Here is a 20,839-nt window from a genome sequence, read left to right on the forward strand (position 1 = left end):
TTTCCTACCACTCGAACTTCGCCGTGAAACAATATTTTGAAAACAAATATCTTCTAGCACCTCAGAAAAATACTGTGGTCTCAAAACTGCAAAATAAAACTTAATGTGTACCATAAGCGCCAATTGTGGTAGAGCACTGGCTAGACAATGCTTATGAGTAACCATCCCTGAAAGAATCGGAAGTTCGGGTAATCTACAGAGGACTTTCTCCATGTTAAGGGCTGCTCGAAAGCGTCTGTTCCCTATGTTAGCGGCGGCTAATTATCGTCCCCGTGGTCCTCTGATGAGACAGGCCCATGAAAAAAGACTCGATGCAAATTACACAGAAGCAATTACGTATCGATGAAATAGGCAAAGATCTAGGCGATGAAAAAAGGACTACGATTGGTAATTCGGAACATGGAACTGCAAGTCGCTTTCCTTCGGGGAAGTGATACGACGAGATTCAACCCCACAACTTCGTAGTCGTAGCGCTGCACGAACTTTTCTAGACGGGACAGAAAGAATGGAAGCCAATGACTCCACACAATCACAAAAATAAAACAATAGATTATATGCCGTAATCAAAAAGCCGTAGACACATATTTCTTCAGCTATGCCATTACTTATACCGATAATTGAAACTAATTTGTTTGATGCTATCACGACTCACCCATTTGTGAACGATCGCATCTTGTATCCTACACTCAAAAAATAAATCACATTTCCGATGGAAAATATCCATTAGAATTTCACATAACTTTCATGTGATCTCATAATTGGGAATCGCACTACAAAATCACATGAACTTTATGTGTGCAATGAAATTTATGTGATTTATCACATAGAATTCATGTGATCATATGAATGTTATGTGAATTTCAGATAAAAATCATTAGTTTTGTTATTGGAAAAATATCATGTGCGTTCCCAATGGTAACTATATGCAAACTTTTTTCGGTGTACCTATCCTTCCAAACGAACTGTTAATGATTGTCAATTCTTTTCTTTATTCGTTTCATTTTCTCTTGCCCACAGCGTTCCGAGGAGCGTTCTGTCCAATTGGCCGTACGAGTGCATAAAACGCTGGAGCTGGCCGATGACAAATTTTACGTTATCACTTGTGGTAAAACTGGATTCGCAAGGTAAGGCATCAAAGCTTCATTGGGGCTCATCTGACTGTAGGTTGCAATATAGTACAACTATTAATGGCTTTTCCTCTCACTTTAATACAACTGCACCGTCTCAAACACAATAATCATTCACTTTAATTAAGGCATTGTTGTAGAAGGTTTTTGTTATATACTCCATACTATTATAAAATTAATAACCCAAGAGAAGTACAAGAAATTTCTTTCATGTAAAAATCAAATATTCGGCTTTCCTCATTTACTTTGTTTTTTGTTTTTTTTTTGGCAAGGGCGCACAGTCACGGTGACAGGGTGTGTGGGATTCTTACCGCACTAAAACCTCCTTGGATGCCTTGCCCTTTTCCCCCGGAACCACTTGTCGTATTACTTCGGAGGGGCCGTCCATTACGCACCTCACTTTACCTCAGCTAATTGGCGCTTCCAGTTCGCTGATCGTCTCTCAGATTTGTGAGCCATTTAGCTTCCAGCGTCACGTTCTACTCGGTTATCCCCGGTGGTGGATTCAGCCTACTCTGACGGAGAGTTCTCCCTGCTTCGGCTTTCAGTTCGCACTTGTGTGAGCACATTACTACTTTCTAGTTGGTCTTCTCGCCATTTTCGCTGCAGCGCTGACATGATCTGAGTTACTGCTCTGCTGACGGCGTTAAAGGTGCCCTCCTCTCGACACATTTCTTCGACGACATTCTCCGTGCTAAGGGCGAGCATATCCTCTCGCACATCATCAAATCTAGGACATTCGAAGACCACGTGCTCTGGTGATTCTTCCACATTCCCACACTCCGGACAGAAGGGTGACGTTGTGTGTCCGAACCGATGCAGGTACTTCCTGAAGCAGCCATGACCAGACAGGAGCTGCGTCAAGTGGAAGTTTACTTCTCCATGCTTCCTGATCACCCAGGTCGAAAGAGTCGGTATTAGCCTGTGTGTCCATTTACCTTTCTCTACTGCATCCCACTCCTGCTGCCACTTAGCCATCGACTCCGTTCTTACCATTTTTCGTACTCCTCTGGTTTCTCTCGTCATATGGCACTCGTAGTCCTCCGCCAAGGTGATGCCGATTGGTATCATACCGGCGATAATGCATACTGCCTCCATCGAAATGGTTATGTACGCATTCAAACTCGCATGGCCATGAGCCGTAACGTACTGCTCAATTTCCTTTGATTCTGCTTCGTTTTCAGCGCTTCAATCCAGGCTGGACCTCCGTACCTTAGTATCGATGAGGACACACTAACCAGAAGACGCCTCTTGCTGCTGCTTGGACCAGAATTGGGCGGCATGATTCTGGCTATTGCGTTCTGGCCTCTGCCTGGATCCCCTCGGGACCACTGTGAAGCGACTACTTAGGGGGGTGGCTGTGCTCATGCACTTGTCGTACTCTTAAGGGCCACCCACATTAGATCCGTTTGCGTTGCGTTGACGTAAATTTGACAGTTAGACAATGGATTCAGCTGTCACTTTGCCGCAACGCGTCCGATCCGGATCTAATGTGCGTGGGCCTTTAGCGCTAGCTGGCGTTGCTAGATCGCTGCTATTCTCTCCATTTACGCTTTAGCTCCGACATAATCTGCGTGACTGCCCTGCTGACGGCATTCCAAGTGCCCTTCTCTCGACATATTTCAACGACAACATTCTCCACGTTAAGCACGGGCATCTCCCTTCGCACTTCTTCGAACCTTGGACAGCCGAAGACCACACGCTCCGGCGTTTCTTCGACGTTGCCACACTCCGGACAGAGAGGTGGCGCTGCGTGTCCAAACCGATGCAGGTATTTCCTGAAGCAGCCGTGACCAGAAAGGGACTGCGTTAGGTGGAAGTTGACTTCTCGGTATTTTCTGTTCACCCAGGTCGAAAGAATCGGTATTAGTCTATGTGTCCATCTACCGTTCTCCGTAGTGTTCCACTCCTGTTGCCACTTAGCCAATGATTCCACTCTCACAACTTTCCGTACTCTTCCGGCTTCTCTCCGCATGTAGCACTCGCTGTCCTCCACCAGGGTTGTGCCGATAGGGATCATACCGGCAATAACGCATACTGCTTACGACGAGATGGTTCTGTACACACTCACGACTCGCATGGCCATGAGCCGGAACGTGCTGCTCAATTTCTTTTTGTTCTGCTTCGTTTCCAGCGCTGGAACCCAGGCTGGACTTCCATATCTCAGTATCAATGACAACACACTGGCCAGAAGACGCCTCTTGTTACTGCTGGGGCCAGTGTTGTTCGGCATGATTCTAGCTATCTCGTTGATGACCTTCGAAGTCTTTTCACAGGCAATTCAACGTGGCTGTTGAAGTTTAGCCGGTCATCGATCATCACTCCCAGGTATTTTAGCACACGCTTCGAGGCTATGGCGTGCTTCCCAACGGTGATTTCTGCCCGCTGTACCGCTTTACAGTTACTGACCAATAGCACTTCCGTTTTGTGGTGGGCTATCTGCAGCTTCGCTCCTTGCATCCAGTTACCAATCATTTCGATCACCTCGGTTGACAACACTTCCACCTCTTCCAGCGTCTCGCCTGTTACCGTCAAGACGACGTCGTTCGCAAATCCAATGACCTCAACATCTTTGGGCAGCTTCAGCGTTAGCACACCGTTGTACATCCCGTTCCAGAGCGTTGGACCAAGGATGGAGCCTTGTGGAACTCCCGCTGTGATCCTTATCGATCTCTGTCCCATGTCTGTCTCGTAGACTAGAACCCGGTTCTGGAAATAGCTTTTCAGGATCCTGCACAGGTAGTCAGGGACTCTCATTCTATGCAGCGCCTCGGCGATGGCCTCCAAGCTGGTGCTGTTGAAGGCATTCTTGACGTCGATCGTTATCACGGCGCAATATCGATCTCCTCTCCGCTTCAGCTTGGACACATTCTCACCTCTCTCGACCACTGTCCGAATTGCATCCACCGTTGATCTCCCTTTCCAGAATCCGAACTGCATCTCCGACAATCGGTGCTCACTCTCCGTGTATTTCGTTAGCCTGTTTAGGATGATCCTCTCCAAGATTTTTCCGAGTGTATCCAGCAGGCATATAGGCCTATACGATGCTGGATCCCCCGGTGGTTTTCCTGGTTTCGGTAGCAACACTAGCTTCTGCATCTTCTACCTATCAGGAAAATGACCCTTGTCCAGGCATTTCTGCTGCACCATCCTGAACATGTCCGGGGACGCCTGGATCGCCACTTTTAACTCTACGTTCAGGATTCCATCCGGACCAGGAGCTTTCTTCACCTTCAATCCTCTCGCCACTGCTACAAGTTCCTCGTTGGTGAATTCGACGTTATCTCCCTCTCCTTCTCCGTACGGTGTAGTCAAGTTGTTGGGTCGTGCTTCGGGAAAAGTCCTTCCACGATGACTTTCAGCTTCTCTGGACCCATTTCAGCGGGCATCGTTCCTCTCTGTCTGCTTCTGTTCTTGCTCTCTGAACACGTCTTCTGGCTCTGAGACAACTAGCGCGGAGGGTGCTAAGTGCCTCGTTCCACCAGTAAAGTTGACGCCGTCTGTTATTTGGCTCCAGTTTCCTCGGCATGGTCGTGTCACAAGCTCTCACTAACGTTTCTGTCAGCTCGTCCACGTTCAGAACCACGGGGTTCCTGTCCACACGAAGTGCCTCAACGAAAAGATCCTTGTCGTTAGCCTTCGTCTTCCACTTCTGGTCACAAGTTCTCGTCCTCCGTACTGCCACAGTATTCCGTTGGCCGATGCCATATCGGATCGCCTGATGGTCGCTATGAGTGTGTGCTTCGCACACTCTCCAATCCATGTTTGCCGGCCATCTTTGCGAAAATTGCTGCTGGTGCCTTCGTTAGTCTGCATAACTTCCAGTTTTGCCAGAGCTTCCAGCAGACTGTGCCCTCTTGCATTGGAACATCTGCTTGGCCACTCAACTGCCCAAACATTGAAGTCTCCTCCGATGACTACCCGTCGTCGTCCAATCAGCTCTTCGGTAAACCCATGCAGCATCTCGTGGAACTGCTCCATCGTCCATCTGGGGGGTACATAACAACTACATATGAATATTCCGTTAATTTTGGCGATCACGAAACATTCGTATGAGCTCGCAACCACTTCTTGAATAGGGTATCTGCTCATAACTTGTAGAGCCGCCATCTCAGCTCTATCCGCCACCCAGTTACCGCTATCTGGACAGACTCGATACGGTTCCTCAATGACTGCAACGTCGCACTTTGCTTCTGTTGTCTACTGTCACAACAGTTGCTGTGTAGTGTCGCAATGATTGAGGTTTATTTGGCTTACCATTTCGATCAAACAAATCGTTCTCGAGGTAGCTATTTTTAATTATTGCATAAGCCCTTTTAAAAAGTTATTCGCGTACAATACTAAAGGCTGGCGCACAATGCATACGTTTTCGGGTTTTTGACAGATAATGCATGGGCTAACTGTCAAAAAACCTGAAAACGTATCTATTGTGCGCCGGCCTTAATCAAGCAAATGTGTAAAGTGGCATTTTGGGCAATAACAAACAACTGTGCAAAATTTCATCTTAGGCTCAAGGTGACTACATATAGGTGTTCTAATGTGTCAAATTCATGATTCAGCCATGTTGGATTTTTGTATGGGACAGCGACCGAGTTTGTTTACAATTTGCACTAAAACCGCACTTTCCCCCCCCCCCCCCCGCGACCTCCTCGCTTATATAGTGACAAAGCTGTATCACCATTTATATACCCACCATGCTTAGGCTCTGAACTATTTGGTAGATTATTTTAACTTTTGGTTAAAATTTGACAGAAATTATCGATTAACTCTGCTATCAGAGCTTGGTTACTTCTGAAAGATAAGAAGTTAAATTTCGACAACCTTGGCTAAGTTCTTCTCGAAAATCGGTCGATCGACAGCACAGGGATTTACGAACATAGAAAATAACTTTCGAAATATTACTTTTAACCACGAGTTAAATTTTACTCGGCAAATAGTTCACAGCCTTAATCGGTAACAATCGATAAAAAAATCGTTATTTGAAATGGAACCGCTCAACTGCAAGCTGCTTGTTTCAATGAACACCTATGTAGAGAATAATTTGCAACTTTCTTCAATTGCTTATAAAACTTGTCTATAGGAAAAGACTATTGTTCTTCTTCTTTCTAAAATCCTCCTTGGTAAGGCAATATCTCGAATCAGCTGATAAACCTTGCTCGAACAATACATATATCACTAGCTGTTTCTACCTACTCGAAGTCGCTCATATTTGACTGAATGAACACCAGTAAAAGTAGCTCGGATCTGTTGAATGAACGCCAAAAACGAGCTTGCAAGTTGTTGCAATCTGTTTCGATCTTGAACAAAGCTATAGCATATATGGTTATTTATAAGTACCTAAACCCACGGATAAACGATTAATCATATACCTTCCTTTCGATTCTCAGGGACGACAACTCTCCTGTGGCGCTCAAATTCTTCGAGAATGACCGTCGAGTACAAGAAACTGTGTATGGTCGTAGATATACCGTTAAGGCGGAGGTAACCCACCCGAATGGAACTCATGGAATCCGAGTGAGGAATTGTTTCGCTTTTAACAAGAAAAACAAAACCATCGTATTAATCGATGATCGAGGGTAAATCAAAATTGCATGGAGTGTTAAAAGCGTTATCATTATTAGTTATTATTCTTTATTAATTCAGATGTCCTGTTATGAACAGCGGAACATACATCATGACTCGCTTCCGAACTGCTGCCAATGGAACAACGGCTATTGCCACATTGAACTCTATGTTCCGCTTCCCTGATGGTATGAAGACATTCTAGTGAAGCTACGTAGATCACTATATAAGAATCAAATTCTTTCTTTTCAGGCTCGGAAGTTCACTTCCAGTGTGATGTGGACCAGTGCAATGGTCTTTGCCCTGATATAGATGATAGCATGTGTTCACAAGATCCGAGCGCTTATATCAAGTCTGGTCGAGCGTTAGGACAAACTGACGAAGGAATGCTATTAGCAGCCACTACAGTCTTTGTGCTGGATCCAATTGATGCTAAACGTTAGTATTATACATACTTGATTGATGCTTGAAGAGCTTTAGACTGTTGGTTCTTATCTTTTGCTGGTCAAACGCCTTCGAGGCTTGACCTGCTTTACGCTACCTACTGAGTTCGAAGCTGCTTGAGAGTCCCACACTTTTTAGATCTTGCTTCACTTGGCGTAACCACCTTTTTGGTCAAAATGTACCTACACCATGTTTGCGGGATTTTATTCCGGCAGTACGCACGACTTCCGGTAATAAAACGTTTCTGAATATCTCTGCCGACGTCACCCGAGGTATAAAAATTCATCCACCACCTCAAATTCGTCTCCGTTTATTATTAGATTTCTGCCTATACGAGCTCTATCGCGCTCGGTAGCTTCAGTCTACCGATATTTTATCTTCAATGTTTTCACAATCCTATTTATTCTGCTTCTATTTCAACACCTTCCTTATTGATTACCGATACTTCTCCAGCTACCACACCTGCTTGCTTAAACTTAAAAAAAATTCAGATATTCGGAACTAGCCCTGATGAAGATCCCAACCACTGGATCGAACGTTGACTGTAAAACTTTTTCTTGGAAGCTGAAAGCCAAAAAAATACTAATCCATCTTTAAACTTCCCCGAAAGGCTAGAGTTTTCTGTACTTTTTAGAGCTTCCCTGAAGTAATTGGAACTGCCCTAAAGATCTCTGATCTTCAATAATGTTCTCTGGACCTGAATTCATCAGAGGTTTTTAAAAGCTGACGCAAATTTTCTGAAGATAATTTAATTGCGCTGATGTTCTTTGATCTATCCTAAAGCTCCCACAATTTTTCTGATGTTTTCGATACTTAATTTAAGCTCATGAAACTTCCATTAAAATCAAAAAACCTCCCTGAAGTTTTTATTAAATTTTCAAGAAGTTCTCGAATTTTCTCTTAAGTTTCCTAATGTTTCAAGTAGTTCTCGGAACTTCTCTAGCTAGGAACTTGCTTGAAGACCCCACATTTTCAGAACATTCCTGCAATTCTCGGAATATTCCATAATTCTTCGGAACTTCTTGAAAGTTCCTGCAATTAATTAATGGAACTACTCTGAAGATCTCTGATCTTCCTCGAAATACATTGAACATCTCTGAAAATAATGAAACTGTTTAAAAATCTCTAAACTTCTATGTAGTTATCTAATCTTCTGTGAAGATATTGATTAAGTTTTCTTAAACTCCGTGACTTTCTTGAAACTTCTGTAAAGTTCCGGTTATTTCCTTGCGGTTCATTAAACTGCCTAGAGGTTTTCAAAGCCATCCTGAAGTTCTTGCAATTCTCCTGAAGTTCTTGGTACTGCTCTGAAAGAAATGGAACTGTCCTTTTTTTTTCCTTTGGTTTGTTTTTTCCGTCCATCTTGTTTTCCGTGCTGAGCACCAATGCTACCGACGTGTAAATGGAACTGTCCAAAAAATCTTTAAACTTCCCTGAAAATCTCAGACCTTCTTTAGAATTCACAAAACATGCCTAGAGTTTTCTAAAATGTTCGGAACTTCCCTGAAATTCCTTGAACTTCTTAAAGTATCTTAAAATGTTGTCCCGGATTCATCAAAACAAACGTTCAAGGTTTTTAAACTTGCCCGAAAGTCTAGACGTCCCTGAAGCTATCGTGACAGCCTTAAGATCTCTGAGCTACCCTGATAATCTCTAGACCTATATTTCTTGAGGTTCTTGGGACTTTTCTAAAGTTTCCACAATTTCCCTCAAGTTTTCTGAACTCCTTTGAAGTTTTCTCGACATTCCTGAAGCTCTCTACATATACCTGAAGTTCCGATAACTTCTTGAAAGTCCCTGCAGTTTCCCTGAAGCAGATGGAACAACCCTAAAGTTCTCGAAGCCTATCAGATGCGCTCGAAATTTTACAGAAGTTTCCTTACTATCCCGTAGTCTGTTCATGAAACTTCTTCAAAATCCTCGGTTTTTACTTTCATTCCTCAAAACTTCTTCAAAGTTCTTACAATTTGTGCAGACCGTCCTGAAGTTCTCTTGTCATTCTCACTATTAACTTTTCTGATAATGTTGCTAGAATTGCTCTAAAATTCATAAAACTGCTCTAAAGACCTCTTAAACATTTTTTTTTTGTTTTTCTGTGAAGTTTCCAACAATTTTCTTGTTCTCTAAACTTTCTGATGTTCCTTAGACTGTCATGTTTTTTTGAAACCCCTTGAAGGTTCTCGCTATTTTCCTGAATTTAATGGAACAGCCTTAAAGTGCTCAGAATTCACCTGAAGTTACCATGATTTTCCTGATAATCATGGAACTGTCCTGAACTGCCCAAAGTTACGTAACATCCCTTAAGATATTAAAACTCAACTGAAGTTTTCGCAACGGAAGCAATTTTCCTTAATTTAATAGAACTGCTCTACCAAAGCAAGCTGAACAACAGATATTCCAATGTTTGTATGTTCTGATAAGGCCCGTATATAGTCAATAAGGCGAAACAACGTGACAATTGGTACTTGGGTAAAGCTCTCAGTCTTTACTGAAGTTCTCGAAACTTTCCAGAAATCTATGGAACCTACCCTAAAGATCTTAAAACTTCCATGTTGTTCTGAACGTTCACGATGTTCTTGATGTTTTCGGAATTTCCATAAAATTCTCAGATCTGAAGGTTCTCGTCATTCTGTTGCTAGTGGAATTTACATAATGTTTCCACAGGTGCTTGCAACTCTTAACTTCTTGGGACTCTTAACTTCTTTGAAGACATATTATATATGTATATTTTCTGTTCATGGAACATTTGCAAAGTTCTTGCAATTATAATTAAGTTGAAGCTCTCAGGTAGCGGCGTAATCCAAACACTGAATACGCTACTTTGAACTTACGTCATGTTAAGTTTGTTTGCAGTGCAATTTTGCTGATATGAGCGCACAGTAATGTCCAAAACTTCCCTTATGCAAAGCTTTGTAACAGAAACGGTTCTAGATTGATATATCTGCGCCCAGTTAGTATTAATTGCACAAACAAACCATCATGACAGGCCTAGCTAAATCCGGTTAGTTTGCGATTCCATCAGATGTGCCACAAGGAAGTCATCTAGATCCATTGATATTATATTTCAATGACCTATGTGGTAGTCTGTGCCCTAAGAAGACATTGTATGCGGATGACCTGAAAATTTCCAGAGCGATACAATAAATTGTGGACTGCTACGCACTTCAAGCTGATTTCGAGCGACTATCTATCTGGTGCCAGGTAAATAGAATGCATACTAATGTTTATTTATTTGTCGTCAATCAGTGTAGACTGTTTTGCAATTGTTGTCTTAAGTGCTATTTTTACAATTTTGTCTTTGTTTATATTTTTTATAATATGTCTTGAAAACAAGTTAAAAAAAAATTACTTCTAGCTAGTTATGCGAGGAATTAAAATATTGCTTTAATTTGGTTTTTGTCATTGTAAAGTCAATGTTATCGCAGTGCTTATTATATTTGTCCATCATTTGGTTCAAGGGTCCAAATTTGGCATAATTCGTACGATGACGATTTGCAGCAAATATATTTCTGTTTCGTAAATGCCTAGATGGTGTATATATATTTAAGGATCTTACATATGCAATGTACAATGTTTTTTATCGTATACGGATCGTGAAAGTTATAACAGAAACGTTTTATGAAACCAAGCATGTTCCCTAATAAAAATTGTATGGTTAATTTGCTTAACGCCGTGTTCTGGGTATCATCCAAACCATTTGTGGAATAGTTCAATGATTTGGGTTATCGTTCGTTTATGGTTATTTTTTATTAGGGTTGTTAGCTCTGTTAATAATCGTGTTATAATGATCTGTGAAAGTATGTTTTGAGTTCAAAATAATACCTAGATCCCTGACTCTATCACACTTTTCCTAAAGTGATTGTTACACAGCAAAAAATTAATTTTAATATCACATCAAAGTTGATGCACTTCAATCGTGTCGAAAATAGGGTGTAATATTACTTGCCAAAAAAATAAACAAATGCAGTGAAAGCAGCGTAATGTCAGCTCATGCACTGTATTAATGATAATTTTGTCCTTTTTGGCAAGTAATATTACTCCATATATTTGACACGATTGAAGTGCATCCACATTGATGTGATATTAAAATTATTGTTTTGCTGTGTATATCAGGTAGGATTCGTTTTCTACTAATGGTAATTGAGTTACATTTTTTATATTTAATTGTAGCAGGCTTTTTTGACACCAAGTATGGAATATCTGTATTTCCTTTTTGAATGTGATGATGTCTTTGACATCTTTTATTTCAAAAAAAAAGTTTAATGTCGTCAGCATAGATTAAAACTTTCAATTTTTTAATAATGTAGCATATGTCATTGACGAAGAGAATAAATAAAGGCGGACCTAAATGGGAGCCTTGAGGAACTCCTGAAGTGACATCAACGGGATTTTATGTTTTTCCTTTGTATTTTACTATTTGTTGGCGGTCAGTTAAATATGATTCAAGCCACTTGAGGAGTGCGTAATGAATTCCCATTTTTTTAAGTTTAAAAAGAAGCATAGGTATGTCAATTCGATCAAACGCTTTGCTGAAATCTGTATACAACACTTCTACATGGTTTCCGTTATCCGTTGCATTCAAAGAATAATTAATTAATTCGAGCAAATTCGTAGTTTTTTTTTTGTTTTTTTTTTATATCTTTATTAAGGAGACTTTCAGCCCGGGGTTGGTTCGTCTCCGCCCGAAATTCGTAGTTGTTGAACGGCCTTTAAAGAAGCCATGTTGCATAGTAGTTATTCTGTTTTTAATTTGAAGAAAGATTTTTTTCATTTATAATCGTCTCGAAAAGTTTCGGAATACAAGAGATCATAGCTATACCACGATAATTACGTATGTCAGATTTTTTTTTTTTTTTTCAAAGATAGGCACTAAAACGAGTTTTTTCCATATTTTAGGGAAGTTTCCAGATTCCAGTGACATATTGAAAGTCCAAATTAATATAGCAGTAAGTTCAGTTGCTAAAGTTTTCATAAAAACTGGCGGTACACCATCTGGACCAGGTCCTTTAGATGCATCTAAATTGTTTAAACCCTTTAAGATATCATGAACCTTGATTTGACTTACGCTGATGTCACTTGAAAATTCTGGATAAGATTCTAAATATCCACGGTCACGGTCCTCTTCTGAAAACGTAGCATAGATTTCTTGGAAGAAATTTGCAAACAAATTGCATATATCATCCGATTTCACACCTGCCTCCAAATGCATCTTTGATGGAAAATTATCAGATTTTAACTTGGTTTTCACATAATTGAAGAAGTTCCTAGGACAAGATTTTATTTCAAGTTCAGTTTTTAAATTATACTCTTCAAATGCCATATGTGTCCGCATCCTTGAGAAGTGTAAAGTCATAACTTTTACGCGTGTACGACCCAATTGTGTACGACTACATGCTGCTCTCGCCATTGTAAAGAGTCAGTTCAATCATGAGTCATTCTAAACAGCAAGTTGCGTTTCCGTGAGGACATCTCGATGACAGTCGTCAAAGCGTATGCAGTGCTTTTATTCTTACGCTCTAATGTCACTGTTTTGCTCACTAGTTCGTAGTGTCATTGAATAGGCCGTACACGTTTGGGCCCCGTTTCACGCTGTTCATGTATAATGAATTAAACGACTATCGCTTTTGTCTTAACCTGGGCCCAGCTCAGATTCCTGTCTTGTCCTTTATTTCCTTGTTGAGGATCCGCCGCCTTTAGCTCATGGGTTTGCCTCTGCTGCGATGTCCTGCTGGGTTCCAATTTAGCGCTTTCTGTTGTGATGCCACCAGGCACGAATTATATACCATAGGCATTAGACTGATGAAAAAATTGAAATTTTCGCTCCACAGTCCTCAAAGGTTACAAATTGGGTTGGCCTCCCAAAAGTTGAACTATTTTAGTGAAAAACTGACTTGGCACAAACCATTTCATGTTTATATAGGAATTACTAAGGGAAAACTTATGTTTTTATTGATATCTATCTAACAATTTTCCACATAAAAAATGCGGTGCTTTTAGAAAATTTTCTCAGCAAATCACTTTTCAAATGTAAGGAACAAAAGTTATTAATGATTCAAGTCACTGATTTCTTATGATTATGCTCATTCAACTGTTCAGCAGTCAACATATTGGTGTTTCTGGCGCGTAGAATAAGAGCACAAAAATCATGGCTACTATGGCTGAAAAAACCAGTGTTCACTCGGCTGTCGACAAAAGCAGACCACTCTCGATGTGTGCTACGCGATCGTCTGTTTTCTCGGCAGCAACCATTGTGTGGTCCTCCTCATTGTTCTTCATCAGCAGTTCTTTCGGTCGATGCGTCGTCGACTTTGGAAAGCAACCGTTTCGCGATGAGTGTGTGAGTGCTGACCACGTTTTGCGTCCATTGCTGCAATGGACGCGCTCTGACCCTCGTTGGCGTACAACAATTTGCCATACAATGCAACTACTGGAATCGGCTCCAGTTCTGATGGAGGAGGCTTTTTGGATAGCGGAAGATAAAGTGTTTATTGTGTTGTACCTTTTGACTATATTTTTAAGATGTATTGCATAGTGACCAATAATCCTCGGCTCTGTAAAGTTAATTCGGTTGAGCCTTATCAAATAAATTAATAAACAACTATGGCTGAAAAAACGATATTCCGCAAAGTTGTAGCTTAGAACATTTTCCATAAGAATAGTTATAAAACTTTTCAACAGTGCAACACAGCAAAAAAAAATGTATTATCGATCAATGTAATTCAAGCTGATGTATGAAATAATGATGTGATAGCAAAAAGCAGATACAATATTACATCAATGGATGTAATTTTGTTCGCAAAATCGATGTACATCGTACAACGTTATATTACACAACCGATGGATTGACCTGGTTGCAGCAGTTTGGATGTAATATTCAACAACTTTTTTTTCTGTGAATATGGAAAATGGTTAGAAGCTAATGAACAAAAAGTTTGGTTTTCCCATAGTAATTTACATATAAAGTTCCAATGGTTTGTGCCAAAACCGTTTCTTACCAAATGAGTTTAAATATTAGGAGGCTAATCAGAAACTGATTTGGAACCGTTTGAGCACTGTGGAGCGAAAATTGCAAAGTCATGCATCTTTGAGTGTTCTCCGCTGATACACACTACGTCTTGTTGGTGTATAGAGATTAGTGACGTTTAACGCACGTACACGCCGTGTAAAGTTATTTTTAGTTTCCTCTGGCTAACCTAAAAAATGTATGAAATTAGATCTGCCAAAATATATTTGACACCGACTTGTTATGTATTTTCCTCTGATTTTCACTAACACGCTCTTATATATCGCACGAATACAACCGGACGTAAAAATAGGGTAGGAGTGTATAAAACGCTACCGGGGCAAAATGCCCTCTTAGCATTTCTTCAAATCCAAGATTAATATAAATGCAAAACATGATGCATATTTAAACAGTGTGGTATGAAACATCTAATATTAACGCTTTGGGCATGACACACCTTTGACGTAGGGGCATATTATATGATAGATGGGGCATTTTACCCTGCGTAGTTGAAGAACCTAAGATTTGGGCGTTGTCGAAAAATGTTTCCTAACTTTTTTCTGTTGTTTGGTTCCGGGTTTTACATATTTTTAGGGTAGATAGGGCTCCTAAAGTTATGAAGAAATCCCCATGAAACATAGGGTCGGAAATGACTGCTAAGTGAGTTATTCAACATTTTATGTTTTTTTTTGTATTTCCAACTTTGGTTAGCTATATTTTTTTAATCTTAATGTGGTTTTCTGATTTCAACATACCAAATGAAAGATTAAAGTCTTAGCTATCGATGCTCTTTAGAAAATAACTCGATTAAAGTTAATTATCATACATTAAAATTGAAAAGTATGTTGAAAGTACCAAAAAAACTGGTGAAATTTCATACATTTTAGTGTTTTTAAGTTGAAAATTTTCATTTCTGTTTATTTAATTGTTCTACAAAACATTCTCCATGCAGTTCCCTAGATGTGTGCCTTTGGTAGTAACCTTGTAGGCTTTATGGTTTCTTCGTAATTATTGATTTAAAACAGCCATAGAAACTTGTGACCTTTTCTTAAAATGCGCTATGGTCACCCTATTCGTTCGTACGTTCGGCTGTTGCAGTGGACTACGCACATGAAAGTTTGGTAGAATGTTATTGTAAATGTTGAGCTACATTCTTAACTTTCGATTACCGCACATCTCTGCGCCGAAAGAAAACATAACTGCGGAGATGTTTCGCGGTATCGAATATTGCTCAATCTCAGCAGAAAACACAACGAGAGACACCGAATCGGCGAATTCTTAGAGCGGATGTCGATTTCCCGTTCACAAATCAGCTTCCTACATATCTGCTTAATAGCGACGATGGACGGTGCTTATCGTGAGGAATGGCACGTCTCCCTTATCCACTGTGGCAATGAAGCCATTATTCATGCTGACCTGGTTCTCCATTATTGCTTATTCATCGTTGGTTCGATCTTCTGGTTTTTCCTGACTTTTCCAAAAGCTTCTCCAAATTCCCTCAATTTCAAAATTGTGTTTCCTACACAGTTGCGTAAAAAGTCCGCTTATAGTTCTACTCAATTATTATATTAGTTGTTCCCATTTTTGTTAAATTATATTAAATACTTACACGATATTTAATTATTTCAACTTCCAGCTCTTGGGGCGTTATGTGACGAAAGTGGTATTAGACCACATTGGCTGCTATGGCTAACAATCGCTCTGGCAGTCTTGTTCCTGATTATGCTGTTGATGAATATTTTCCTGTGTACAGCTATGAGCTGCAGTTGTGCTAGGACTGAGGTAACATTATTTCTGGATATGTTATAATTTCGAGTATTATCGTTGAAAATCTCAATCTTTTACAAACAGATCATCGAGAAGGAACCATCTATAATAGAAGAATATGACCCATATCGAAGTTGGCATGGTTCACAGTATGGCTCGCGCTATTCACTGCACGGTCGTGATGGTGGTCACAACAAGGGCTACACCAGCGGGGGTAGCACGATACACTCAAATCGATCCCTTCCCATAGATTCCGATCATTATGCGATAGTGCACAGCCGCCCGGGATCCAGGCACTCCGGACTGCATGGTCACCGTCCTCGAGGACCACCGAGCAATATGTAAATCATCAACATCCTTCCACTACTTTTCGTCGTAATGGGTACTTCCCAAGCACTGCCTACACACATCGTCCATGCAGGCAACAAAAGGATAAAAATAAAATCAAAACATCGCACTGACCATTTAACCCCTTCCTTCCCTGCGAGTTTTAGCATAACTCACTTCCAAAATCGATATCCGCGGAGTGTACTTAGATATTGACCTAGAAGTTCATCCCAACCGTTGAAGAAGTATTGTAGACTATGTGACTAATGCTTTATGGAAATCGGCTGGCCGTGGATCACCTGTGCAACCCATGGCAAGGAAAGGGTTAAATCAAACAACATTTCTTCCTCAACAAACGTCTATCACTTACAGCATGTATCGCTCACTTGCCTATCCTGAAACAGAACTTATGAAAACCTTCTATCTCCAAAGCATAGCTTGAGGAAGATGTAAATAATTGGAAATTGTGAAACGTGTCACGTTAATTTTATCACTAGATACTCTTAAAAACCCAACACAAATATGTTTTAACTTTTACTTTTGATAAAAATCAGATCAACAGATTAGAAACGAAAGATTTCAAACGTTATTTTATTTAGCGAAAATAAACTAAACAATGCAAATTCAGTCACATTAGTTAAGGATAATCTTCCGACAATTTCACAATTAAGATCGTAACGCTGACGAACCAGCCCATCTATGCGAAAATAACCAACCCTGGAAGTAAATACCCACTACTTGTTGTAAAAATATCAACCAAGCGTTCATTCAAATTCTTCCTAGCAAATCCCACAGGTTGAAGTGTAATAAAAATTTAACGACCAGTTTAAGTTTAAGATAACGATAACAAAAGCGAAAAATGTAAAATAATGAAAGAAAAGGTGAAAATAAATAGGATTAACATATACCATCGAGATTTATCATACAATAATCTTGTAAATATCACAATGTCAGAGGGATTCTACATAGGGTTGATGAACCAATCAAAAACCGAACAACAGAATCCAGTAAGTAACTGGAATACGAACGTGTAGTCACACACAAAATTCTGGTTTTGTATCACAGATATACCGGATATACCCAAGGTGGCCACTTGTTACTGACGAGCCAGAAGGGCCAGTCTAAAGGTTTCCCTGACTTATGGTCTAGCCACGGAGGTCGTCTGGGAGGGCTACATTTGCTTCTTTTTACTGGCTAGTTCATGCTTGAGGTATCTCACTCTCAGGGTCGACATATATTAAGGGAATAACTATTCAATAGTCCAAACTTTCATTGATTAAGCGGCACACAAATTCAATTTAATTTCTTTTATTTTCTCAAACTTACCGTGGGTTTGGTGTGTAACTTTTGGTTGGTCGTCTGGTTGGGTTCACCCAGGGAACCAGCGTGATTTGCAGTGGATCGGTCTACGGCAAAGGTTACCGTGACTCGCACAGGGAACCAGCGTGAGATGTTATCGTGATGAGCGTCGTCTGCCTAACCTCAAACTAGAGGATTGACATGTATTGCCGAGATTTGGTCCACTGTTAACGATGGGAACTAACCTGGATCGTCGTCGTTCCGAGCGGCAAAATGAGACAAAGCCGAAGCCTCAAACTGTCGATAAACTTCAGGCTACGCGCTGTAAAGACTAACCCGTTCGCTCTGTGGGTGTCTGGGGAAACGGCTACAATGGCAGCTTCGTATACTTTTCCAATAATGGCACGACGCTTTAACTGGTAGCACAGTAGTACTTTAGTTTTGCTCTACAAAGATGGTCTGTTCATTTATGTGTCTACTGTGGAAAGCCTCGATTTGCGCCCAAAACCCAGTAGTTTTCCGTTCTCTTTTTGACGTAAAACTACACTGGTGCGTAAATAAAAAAAAAGTGTCGTGAAATAGTGCTAGGCTTTGAACGCTTATAACTTTGTCATTTATAGATGAAATTGAATTTCAAATACGTCAAACGCTAGAATATTACATTACAAATCTGCTGAAATATATATTTTTCCAATTTTTAATTAAAAAAAAACTTTTAAAAATGATAATTTTATCATTGTTTTATAAAATAAACATTTTTTCCCAAACCCAGCCGTCATAATCGAGTACCTCTTGGTTGCACATCTTTCTGCTTCAACCTGAAAAGATATAAAACAGCGCTGCTATCGTGCCTCTGCTCATTGCCGCTTCGGACGGCGTGGCACTGGGTCCTGCAGCAAGCAGGAGCAAGTCAGTTGTTAAAGGTGGATCACGGCGTGATCACCTTGATAACCAGCGATGGGGTGGAAGTAGACTTGGGTCCCGTTTAACTAAAGGGCTGTTCATTAACTACGCAGGCAGTTTAGAAGGGGTTGGCAATTATTAACGGCCCATACAAATTAAAAAAATATGGACAATGGACACCCTTTAACAACCTGAAAAAGACATGGACTTTAACGATCACTTTTTTTAAGGGAAATAATTGTTAAGCAAACTACAATTAAGTAAAACCCGCCCAGAAAGCTTGAAATTTGAGAACAAATCGCTCGACATTTTGATGTTATTCTGTTGGTGATTTACCATCAACTGACTGTAAAACATATCTGGTACCTCTATACATGTAATTAGATTAACATCCCTAGTCCATCCTTTTTTACAAATTCTGCACAAAAGATACTTTCTGCCCGGCCCCATTCATAAAAAAAATGGCGGAAAATCCTGTCAGGGGTGGGGGACTCAGACAGTATTTTTTGTGCAGAATATGTAAAAAGGAGGGTGAGCAGAAAATCATGGGTTTAATCCCAAGCTCTCCGCCATGACTCTTAAAATTCATGATCACCAAACAAAATGAATATTTTCTTTTGATAGTCGGCTATTGAGAGATTAAATGAACAACAAATAAACAATATATAGGGGAAACAGCTCTATTTTTGCGATGCGTTGGCGACGTTAGAAGCCTATTGTTGTGGTTGGAGGAGTTTTTTAGGTTTTTAACGCTGCTGACGTACCGCAGCAATAGGGCTGTTTCCCAACTTTTGGTTGCTTCGCCAGCTTGAGTTCAACCTCGGAAACTATTTGCATATCAAGCGAAAACCTAGTCGTGTTTTGTCGCGAAGTGTTATGGTTATGAGATGCTCGATGAGGGTGGAGGGATCGTTTTTGCTTACTGAGCTCTCCGTCATGACTCTTAAAATTCATGATCACTAAACAAAATGAATATGTTCTTTCGATAGCCGGCTATCGAGAGATTAAATAAACAACATTGCATCGCCAACTAGAGGTGAATCCTAACCGAATACCCTACCCAACCCTCCAACTCCGTAGCACTTATGAGGGTGTCGCTAAGTCGGTGGCCTCTCGTTAAGTAAGTACTACATCAACATTTCCTTCCCTATCCCTAGTTATGGTAAAGATGGGCGTGGCCGGGAATAGCGACAGTTATGCTTCTGTTACTCTTGTTTAGATTGGAACCAATGTTTACTCCCCAGCATTATTCCTGAAAGTAGTCTAACTGAGAATTTCAGAAGAGACGTGAGTGTCGCTAGTATCCAATCTACGAAGTATATCATATAGCGCTAGAATATGTAAAAAAGGAGGGTCTTCAGATGTATTTTTTGTGCAGAATATGTAAAGAAAGAAGGACGTCGGATGTTAACCTAACTTCATATTGACCGAGTGGGAAGACTTTATCTACGTTGCAGGAAAGATTGTGTTTTGCTGTGGCTAGCTACGTGCGCGCTGAATAGATAGAAAGAAGATTAATGACGATTCTGAAGATTTCCTGCAAAAAATGCAAGTAGATGCAAGTAGATGCGAGAACTGAAAGAAGAGTTTTCGAAGATTGATTCGCTAGTGTGATTTTTTTTTGAGCATCTAGTATTGAGATTTAGATGTGTCGCCCCCCTCGATATTGACAGTGAGCATTCATAAGGGCGTAAACGCGATGATCGATTATTTTCATCGATTTTATTTTTGCATTGCTACAGCTTATCGAAACAATTTTCTAGAATTTGTTCAATGCAGAGTTGTAACAGGGTTGTATGGCTATCAAAAGCAACAGTAAACGCACCGAGAAACGTTAATTCTAGCGAATTATTAACAAAATAAAATCGACGAAGAGAATCGATCATCGCGTTTACGCGCTTATGCATGCTCACTGTCGATATACCGTGCATTATAGAGAAAGAAGCGCGCGTGGAAGTTGAAACGGTAGATGTATCGCTTAGCGGAAGTAAAAAATCACTGAGATTATTTCTAATATCAGGCGTAACATTTGATAACGGCACAAAAGCATTTGTTAACAAACTTTCTAAGGCCCTGTGGTAGATATAATAAGGTATGGGAGAGTATTAAAAATAATATTTTATATTGATGTAATATTAAACATACAATGAACAACTTCCTTAAGAGTAAAGTTTGATTTAATTTTAAGTGATTTATGATAACCGTGCACACTTAGAAAAAATTACCGACTTCGGTAATTCATTTACCGAATTCTCAACAGCTGAACGGTCGGTAATGTGTTCGGTAATCGAGAACATTACCGAAAAATCTGTAAACTGAATCAGCAAAACTAGCTGTCAAATTTACCGAACGATCGGTAACGTTTACCGAAAAAACAAGCTTGATATGTAGTTGATTTTACCGGAGA

The 20,839-nt window shown here is 40.3% G+C and overlaps 1 protein-coding gene across 1 annotated transcript; it reads left to right on the forward strand.

The window, feature by feature from the left end:
- Positions 1-1,017: 1,017 nt before the first annotated feature.
- Positions 1,018-16,730, forward strand: LOC135714546 (uncharacterized; the record flags this gene model as incomplete). Its single annotated transcript, XM_065237925.1, has 6 exons — positions 1,018-1,124; positions 6,515-6,703; positions 6,771-6,877; positions 6,942-7,127; positions 15,773-15,918; positions 15,988-16,730. Coding segments are annotated over 6 exons (996 nt in total), but the record flags the coding sequence as incomplete, so codon positions are not given.
- Between the last annotated feature and the right edge of the window lie 4,109 nt (positions 16,731-20,839).

The sequence above is a fragment of the Ochlerotatus camptorhynchus genome, unplaced genomic scaffold (genome assembly GCF_037179485.1).
Source record: "Ochlerotatus camptorhynchus isolate MF236.1 unplaced genomic scaffold, CSIRO-AGI_Acam_v1.1 ptg000660l, whole genome shotgun sequence".
In the NCBI taxonomy this organism is placed as follows: domain Eukaryota; kingdom Metazoa; phylum Arthropoda; class Insecta; order Diptera; family Culicidae; genus Ochlerotatus; species Ochlerotatus camptorhynchus.